This window comes from Parasteatoda tepidariorum, chromosome 3 (assembly GCF_043381705.1).
Source record: "Parasteatoda tepidariorum isolate YZ-2023 chromosome 3, CAS_Ptep_4.0, whole genome shotgun sequence".
Taxonomy (NCBI): Eukaryota; Metazoa; Arthropoda; class Arachnida; order Araneae; family Theridiidae; genus Parasteatoda; species Parasteatoda tepidariorum.
This window is the reverse complement of record NC_092206.1, coordinates 19,297,225-19,307,170: the sequence shown is the minus strand read 5'-3', so window position 1 is coordinate 19,307,170 and position 9,946 is coordinate 19,297,225. Positions and strand designations below refer to the sequence as shown.

The 9,946-nt window shown below is 29.7% G+C and overlaps 1 protein-coding gene across 1 annotated transcript in view; it reads left to right on the top strand.

Annotated features, from left to right (window-relative positions):
• Positions 1-9,946, top strand: part of LOC107456001 (leukocyte tyrosine kinase receptor) — a 219,144-nt gene that overhangs the window by 161,099 nt on the left and 48,099 nt on the right. Inside the window, exon 16 of the mRNA XM_071178398.1 lies at positions 9,022-9,273. Coding sequence (XP_071034499.1) covers positions 9,022-9,273 — 252 coding nt within the window. The remainder of the gene's footprint in view (positions 1-9,021; positions 9,274-9,946) is intronic.

Here is a 9,946-nt window from a genome sequence, read left to right as displayed (position 1 = left end):
ATTTTTATTTTTTTATTATTATTTTTGTTTTAGGAGGTGATGTAATTATATATTATAATTATATATTATAATTATATATTTTATAATTTGTCATTTTTTAAACATTTAAAGTTTTCCAGCTTTTGATTCCACAGTATTATAATTACTTTTCCTTGTAATGTAGGCAGGTAAGTACTTTGTTTACGTCGCACTAGAGCTGCACAATGGGCTACTGGCGGCGATCTGGGAAACTTCCTTTAGGATAATCCACAGACATGCCATCTCAATTTTGATCCTCTGCAGAGGGGATGACTCCCCTGCTTTGGTATCCCGATGAGCTACCTGTGAAGTCGAGCACTTTACGGTAAAACAGTTTACCGAGGATCGATACAGCTCACCCTCGGTCCCTACGCAGGCTGTTCCAAGTGATCAGCCACCCGCTTACTGACCACAGCCAGTGATGCTTGACTTCTGTGTTCTACTGGAAACTGTGTTTTTCTGATGAGTTTACTGTGGGACTCCTTCTAGTGTAACACAAGTCCTTCGAATGTCAATGAGTTTAAATTTCTTTCATGATAATGACAAGCAATCGTTTTCTAAGTGAGATCGGGATGAACTGTCACATGGTTTGTGTTGTCACAAGACCCCGTTTCTCGAGTAATATAAATATTATCAACTCAAATATCTAAGAGTAAGGGTTATTATTTCTGTGTTCACAACAAGTGTTTTCTACTAGTGAAAAATAATTATTTTTGATTTGTACTTGCATACACATTTGAATTTTCTGTTCAGTGGCTGTACAATGTATTTAATTCATTTTACTGACTTGTACTCAGTAAAGCACCTTACTAGCATACACTAAACTTGACAGCAATGCCAAAAATATTTTTAAAAAAAACAATGCATACCTTAATATAACGTATACATAAAAGGTTAAGGAATACGTAACAGATGTATAAAAATAAAAACTCTTGATTTTAAATCCGATAGTCTTAATTATTATTCGATAAGACTATCGAACATATTAATAATAATTTATTATTCGATTCCATGTAAAAAAAATAGTAAAAAGGAAATAAGACTCCTTGTTTGGTTCGACAGCAATCTTAAAATATTACCCTTCTCCATTTTTCCCTCCATTCTTTATTCATTTACAACTCACTTGGAAAACTATACATAACATTTTGGTGCTAGGTGTAACAGTGTGTTTTTTAAATGTCTGCGTTAAACCTATTTTGGTAGAAGATATATGTTAAAATTAAATTTTGAGCCAAGAAGTTGTTGGCTACAGGGCAGTTGTTCGAAAAATAACGGACTTCATTCGGTTAAGCACCGTTTCAGTTGGCAAAGATCATCAACTTAATAGATTAAAGATCTTTCTTTCATTAATTTTTTTTAATAAAACACAAATTTCGCGGTGTTGTTCCAATATGCGATCTATCCATGTGGTGCCTCTACGCAGTAGAATAGAAGGGTACGCATACCAGACAATAGCGTTTACCCTTAAAAAACGTTAATGTAGTGAATGCCGAGAAGAGACACTTAACGTTGAAACAAAATCAGTGTAGGGTATACCGGGCACATGTATACCGGGCAGTTTCACTAAAAGAGCAGAACTTTTAAAACTCAACTATAAAAAAATTAACGTCTTATACACAGGTAGAGAGCATATTGGAATGATATCAATTTAGCTTTAACGGGCTTATTTGGTTATTATTAATAATCAATGGTTATCATTACATATAACAATATCTAATTTGAGTACATTAGAACAAACATTGGTGATGGGTATGAAGCACATCAGCAAAGGGAATATTGTTCTAGACTTTTAATCTTTAAAAAATAAACAATAAATAGAAAAGCAATTTTAAAAAAAATATCAGTATATGAAATACCGGCAAAAGAAATTACCGCAAAAAATCATGGTTGTTGAGAATTTCGGCAAACTAGGCAATGGCTTATAGTTTAGAAAATTTATCGGCGTATAAGAACAAGCAAGTGTAAACCAGGTAACAGCCTCTTATCTTTGAAAAAAGGGTAAGGAATACCGGGCAATAGACACACATTCCTGTGGGTTATAAATCTGAAAAATTTCATCAATGATTGCGTCTCTAATAACCCGTACTAGTGCTTTCTATAAATAATCCTTTAACTATCAATAGAACCAAAAATGAGGGGAAAAAATGTGAAAATACTTTACTAAAAAAGAATATTTTAGTATAAAATATTATTTAGTGTTGTGTTAGGTGCATGAATTATGCTTTTAAGTTTGATTTTGAAGCCAAGCTAGTTGGAATCGCCAAGTAAGAAATCACACCCTCAAGCGAGAATACTAAGCAAGTCGTTCCTTTCCAACAACCTAAACTGGCATAATTTTCGCCAACTGACTCAACTAGAAACGCCTAAATCGAGATATTACAATTGACTCAACCGTTATGCATACATTCTGTTCAAAACACTTAATGTGTAAAACGCAACGATGATAAACAACAGCAAGTCTAAAGCCAGGAAATAAAGCTGAAAGCCAGTGTTGCTCAATTGTGTTGCCAAAACACAAAAATAATATTTCTCCATCTATACGCAAGTGTATCTTTAAAAAATATATATTTTTCGCCCAAACTATGTTTAAAAGTTATAATATCTTGAAAACTTAATTGACCTTATTAAACTTAATCTACATTTTATTTACTTCAAATATTTTTTAAATCTATATTTAGCATCATTAGCTCTTTAAACAAAATTTTTTTATTTTTTATAATTTCTTCAAACATTTTTTTTCAACATTTTGTTAGGGACTATCATTTACAAGTGAATAGTATATTGTTGGACTATTTTTCATCTAAAACATTTAGTAAACATCTATACCGTGTAATAAAAAGGGAAACTACGTATTCAGCAATAAAAATACTTTTTTCAATTTTGTTGAAGTTAAAATTTATACTTCCCTGCGAAATGGATTGCAGTTCATGTTTTGAGAGAGAAAAATAAAAAAAGTAAAAAAATGCTTTTTCTTCCGTATATGGAAAACCTTGAACATAAAATTCTTGCCAAAATTGACTTAAGAAAGTTCATAAATTTTCATTTTAAATTGAAAAGGAGAATGCTTGAAGAATTTTTCGCTGTCGCTGGAGTGTTATTTGAGAAGAATCTGGAAGAAATGTAAGGCTTCAAATTACAACTTGCAACACAATTCTTTTTTTAGAAAACTTCACATTGAAAATGAAATACTTTTGACAGCGATGTAAGTAAAAGTTGGGACAAAAATGAGAAGAAAAAAAAAAGTATGACAGATCGAGATTTCAAGTTTATAAACATTTTATTCAAAGTTTTAAAATGCTTGTAAATCTTAATTGATAATAATTTTATTGATAAGAACATTAAATATTATGCCTGGACGGAGAAAAAAAATTCTGGTAAAAGTATCGTACTGTATTGCAATTATATTTCTGGTGAAAAATAATAATTCTTGTAATAAAAATGAAATGTATGGAATTCATTTAACATTCATTTGGTAATTATTCATTTCATATGGTAACTGTTTACCGGAAATCCTTGTTTTCAAAATTATAGTTCTTATTACCAAACGTTTAATAAAAAATACAAAAATGAAATGTAAATTCACCCGAATAAATGGTTTCTATGCCATGATCTAAGACATAATAATAAAATTACCAAATTTTACCACGTTTACCGAATTTAATAACTTATTATAGCACTAAATTTTGCAGTTATTTTTACCAAAATTATTACCAAAGGGTTTCTTTAAAAATTCTCAAGCTTTATGGTGTTCCCATAGAGCCAGAAACTCGGTAAATTTTACCATATTCTGGTAGTTTTGACCATACTTCTTTTGTCAGTGTGTGAGAGTATCAATAAAATGTTTAGATTATCCAAAAAGTAGATAATTTATAAAATATAGTTCGCTTCTTTATGCCCGTAAAATTCTGTCACTAACTGAAAGGTTTGGTGGAACATAATCAGAAGAATCGTTTTCCAACTAACCAGGAAAACTTTTTGATAAAAAAAGACAGTTTCGTTACTTTTGTGATATAACGGGAGAGGATATTTTGTAATAACTTTATTTTTAATTTTGAGACAACTGCTTTTAAAAACCCTATTTGAAAGAAAAATTATAATTTGTACACTGACTGAAAAATCAGAACAAAATTAAACCATTTCATGGTGAAAAACCATAAAATGATGCACCATTTAATGGCGGTTTGGATATTTTATAGGTTCGATTTAGAATTTACATTTAATTTAAATACTTACTTATTAATATATTTATCTTAGTACAATAAACCGAAGTCAGATTAGCAAAATATTATTTTTGTTTATTCATTAATTCTGGAATGGAATAATATCTTTTAAATTGAAGCTAAGAAAGTTTTATTAAAATATATTAAAATTTTAGATGACATCTTATTGAAGACTTGTAAGTGTTTCCTCGATTGTTAACTGGATTTTAAACCTACAAACATTTATAAAAAATTTCTCATTAACTAAACCAGGATGATTTTTCTAGAGTTTTAAAACATGATTTTTTATGACTTGACGATCTTGTGATGCTATAATAGGCATTACGTATTTCCTAGCTTTTAAATTTCCTGAATTTCTCAAATTAAATTTTTTTCATCATTCTTAATCTAATTTCAATTTAATTATACCAATTGTTTATATTTTATTACATTTTATAAAAAGTAAATATGAATATTTTATTCTCTTCTTAACAATCATTATAACGGCTAACTTTTTAATTCAATACAAATATAAAACTCGCTAATTCCATGTCGCTACTAAATCGAACATCAAAATCTCTATTTATAACTCTTTATTCTTTATTTCTCTCACCTCAAAAATATTTTTGTTACAGGGTTATATTAATTATCACGGTCTTTTTTTGACGATTAGTCTAGAGCTCAATTACTTTAAAATTTAATATTAATTATACGGAGTTGGCTTTTTTTTGTCTATTTTATTTTTCGACAATGGAATTGCCAACTATGGATCTCTTCCTATGCTCCTAACTGTTTGTTGGGAACAATTCAATCACTTTTTCATTTAGCTTTTGATTAGGCTGATCATGGGAGATTAATCTCTCATGGCCTGGCCTTATTGATATTACTATGTAAAATTTATTATTTCAATTTATTTGGATTAAATATTCTTTTCATTTTGTACCTCGAGCTCTACAAATGCTACTGAATAAAAGTTTTATTGTGATCCAATTTTCGTCATCAACTGCCATTTTCATGATCATGATTTCGTCACAGTCTTCAATTAGTCAATTTATAGCCCCTGAATTAGACAGGCCGACTCATCATCTATTTTTGCTCCAAGGAGCTAACATAAGCACAATACTAACATAACGTTAACTTGTGAACTTTTTTGCTCCAATATTGCTTGATAGGTCAGCTCTGATAGCATAGGAGCCTTAAGTCAATTATATCACGCTCCTCCAGCACCATATTTCGTCATCATAGATCTACACAATAGCAAATCAAACTGCGGCTTTAAAAATGATCACATTGAAATAAATGTAAACTTTTAATGATAAAAATCCTAATAGTTTACTTAAAAAACTACATTTTCTATTGTTTATTTATATTCAACTCTATCACAAACAATTAAAAATATATTTCTAGGAAACTTTTACGCACCGTATCTGGTTCTTAAAATATAGTTTTTAACATAGCACAGCATTGCCAAAACTGAGGATTGAGGAGACGGATTAGGTGGTCATGAAATAATAAATAGCACGCACATAAATATAAACATTCAAATAACTCAAATAAATTCCAATAAATTAGAACTCAAATAAATTACAGTGCAAATAATTGCTATATAATTGATTACAACTTGCATTGTTATCAGTATATAATTAATGGGATTATTGAGATTGATTTCCCATAAAAAGTTTGTCCATACGTGGTAAGACATTAGAAACAAGCAAAAAATTTGTCAATTTCTTAACGGCTTAGGGTAGGGGGTCGTAAAGTATTCGTGTTTACTTCTTTTTAATTATCGGGAGATCGCAAGATAAGGTTGAGAAGCACTACCCAAACATTTCTCTTGAAGGAACAGTTGAAAATCTAATTTAAAAATTATTAACAATCTCCTATTAAAAATCACTTTAATTAAAAAATTAAAAAGAGGTTTGTATTTAAATAAACTTATCTACAACAAACTTACATAAGAAACTGTAAAATTTATTATTCGGTTCAGAAACTTGTCTGGGCTTCATGATTCATGTTCTATAAACCAAATTACACTATCCTGGTTAACAAGACATGAGTTTTTTCTTTTATACATTTTTGTGATGATAGTATAAATTAGTATTAAAAATATTCCTGTTTATTCTATTTCCCATTTAATTGCAAATAAGTAATCTAAGCAATAAACTTGTAGCCAATTCTCATTTTCAATATACATTCGGAACTAAATGTGACTTTTAAAAATCTAATGTTTATTTCGTTTTTTTAATAAAAAAAATATACACTGTATTGAAGTTAAAATAAAACTTTACTGTATAAACTGTAAAAAAAGGTTTTACGCATCAAAAAAGAATTGTATTACTTTTCTACGAACAAACTTCTTCAATATGTTTTCAAGTTACCAAAATACAAAACTGAAAGAAAAAAGAAGAAATGATATTTATTTGAGGAACACTTTAACCCATGAAATGTTAAAAGTTGCAATGAAAATGGAACAAACTGACCACATACGACGGATTTTTATGTGAACTAAGGTAGCCTAGAGAAATCGCTTTAAAACATATTGCGAAATATAGTCTCTTAAAATGTCTTCCTTTGAGATGATGATCAATAAAATTCGCCCACTTCTCCCGCGCCAACGCCATATTCTTTCCTCGCAGAAAAGTCAAACGATAAAAAAATAAATAAAATAAAAAGATTTTTTCTCAATCGCACAGAAATATCGTCTGATTAAATTTTTATGTTTTTCACGCTCACATTATTTTAGTTTTTTAAGCTTTCGAATTTTTTGTGAAACTGGAGTTTTGTTTTTCTAAAAAAATAGTAATAAAAAAATTCTTGATATCATTTTTTTTCTAAAAAAATTCTTGCCATCATATTTCAAATATTGCCTCATCCATCAAATTTAGAACTCAAAAAGTTTATTTTCGATTTCTTTCGTACAACTAATACCAGTGTAACGTATCGAGGAGCAGCGAGTTGCAGTAGTAAAGATGGAATTTTTCTTTTCGAAAAGATATGATAAATTGAAGTAAGAGATTTAATCCGACAAATCTGGCAACGTGAGATATCTATAAAAAGTAGAAATATAGTTGCTCTATATTCTGTGATAGATTTTTCGAGTAAAACCCTACTTAAGGTTTTTTTTAAGAAGAAGAAAATATTTTACATTAAAACTACACATGAAAGTTATTGTTCCAAGAAAGTTGAAAACACCTCAAAATCTGAAATATTCTAAAACGTATGTAAGATGGAACGATGGCATGTAAGATTTTAAAAAATGTCCGAAAAGAATTCTTTAAAAAATATTTTTACGAATATTTATTTATTTGTAACAACATTTAAAATTTTAATACATTATTAAAGTATAAAGATTTTATAAAGTTATATTAATTTATTTTTTTAATTTATTTGCATTTAAATGAAAATATGCATAAATTTTTAAGGCGTAATTTTATTTTCGTTTATATAAATTGAAAGAATGGGCTTTTTAATTTCCAGATATTCTTTAGAGTAAGAATAGTTTTAGAGAGCTATGTAATTAGTCAAATTTCCATAGCTTTTATATCCTCGTGTTCCATGGCGTGTTATCCTCGCTTAAACATCAATTTGTGACTTTCCCAAGCATTAGTTTTTAACAACAAAAAAAAGGATTTTAAAAATACATATTAAGGGCTGTCTATACATACCATTCTGTGCCATTCATAATAGTCAGACTAGTTAAAGATTTAGCAACATAAGATAACTAACTTAAAATGATATTGAGAGTCATTTCAATAATTTATGTTAAAATTATTTTATTTTGATAGTTGTTTTTACAAGCAGCGCTTAAGTTTGCTAAACTTTGATTAAAGTCTGCTATGACGGACTAAGCATGAAATATATTTTTTGTAAATTCATCATATAATATCTTTTTACACGTATCCAATATAACATTAAATGAGTTGGGAACAACGAGGCAAATAAATTGAATTGCTCCCTGAATAAAAAGTAATTCACTTTGCTCGGGCACTGAGAATATTCTAAGCAAATGGAAGAAAATATATTCTGAGGGTATTTGCAAGCCGATCGATTGAACAATAATCGAAGCTTCTGGAACGAATTATTTGTTGGGGAAGAATTAGCTAAACTCAATATAGGTAATGTATACTCATTAATAAAAGGGAAACTTCAGACAAAAAGATTTATAGATAGTTGATATGTCTAAGATACAGCTTAATTTGCCTTAAGTATTTGTGCATGGAATTTATTATTAAGATAAAAGCTATATCAATACATTAAAACTGTCGTTTTATTTACAAGTAAGTTTAAAGTCGAATTGAATGTATTATTTATCCAGTTTTTGATTTATATCATAAAAGAATGTTTTAAGGTTAAAAGGTGATTGTGGCAAAATTATGCACAGTGTTCAAAAAAAGAGGAATGGGCCACACTGTATTACTTTTGATCTAATGATCGGATCTTCACGTTCTAGTACTCAATCTTAACGGACCTCGGTAATAGAACAATAGGCTTGATAATAAGAACTATAATTTTGAAAACCAGAATTTCTGGTGAACCGTTACCATATGAACGGAAAATACGGAATTAACTACAACATATTTTCGTTTTATTAACCAGAATTATACCTTTTTTACTTACCAGAAATTTCATGAACAGTATGTTAATTTTAACAGTATTTCTTTCAGTTGACGAACTAAATAAAATAGCAATCAGTTTTATTCACTTCTTGAAATTAAAATATTTATTTATTCATGCGTAACATAATGATGCTAAAATTTAAAAATATGAATTTATTTTTATTTTTTTATTATTATTTTTGTTTTAGGAGGTGATGCAGCCGAGATAGAGAGTCCATACTACAACGGTCAAGGTGGAACATCATATATAATGCCAAATGCGATTCGGACATTAGTGGAACCCGGTTCAAATTCTGGTGATGGCTCTGTTGTGATAGTGCCAGCTCAAGCATGTCCTGGCTGTCAATATCTTTGCGTGTTTCTCGATGTGGAAAACATGTCTTACTACTGCATATGTCCAGCTCATCTGACCATCAGTATCGATGGCGTCTCCTGCAACGGTAAGGATCCTCAAATTTTTGTGCTAAATAACTTTTGATCAAATATTCGGATTTCCGAGAGTTAAGTATTGTTTTAATCACTTCAGAATTGATTAATTTGCGCATACAAGTTAAGTAACGAAATGCACTTTCTTTGAAAAACTTAAGGTTTTTTTTCGTCGAGGAACTTGAATTTTTGACCCTCAAAATATGAGGACTAGCTGCAATTTTATTTTAGATATTACAACGGTCGTTGAACAACCAACCCATCAATTTTTGGGTTTACGACTATTAATATTCCACTACGTATCCTTGTAATTTTGAACGCAATCCAGAAGACAAGGGAACTTCTGGATTAAGTATTGGGAGAAATTTGCATTCGCGGAGAACTTTTTGATGGAACTAACCAGCATTTGTGTTACATGGAGAGGAAGACCACGAGAACCTTTCACGGTTAGCTTGACGGCAGGTGGACTCTAACCCATGATCCGTCTACCACTGGGAATTCGTATCGACCGGGATTTGAACCCGGGGTTCAAATCATTGGAAGCGAACGCTCCATTCTCTGAGCCCTCGCAGTCCAAATAGTTAATTTAGAACAGTGGTCAAAATTTTAAAAACCTAAATGTTAAGTTTACCCTTTGTGTGATCCGCCAATTTAAGAATTTATATATATATATATATATATATATAT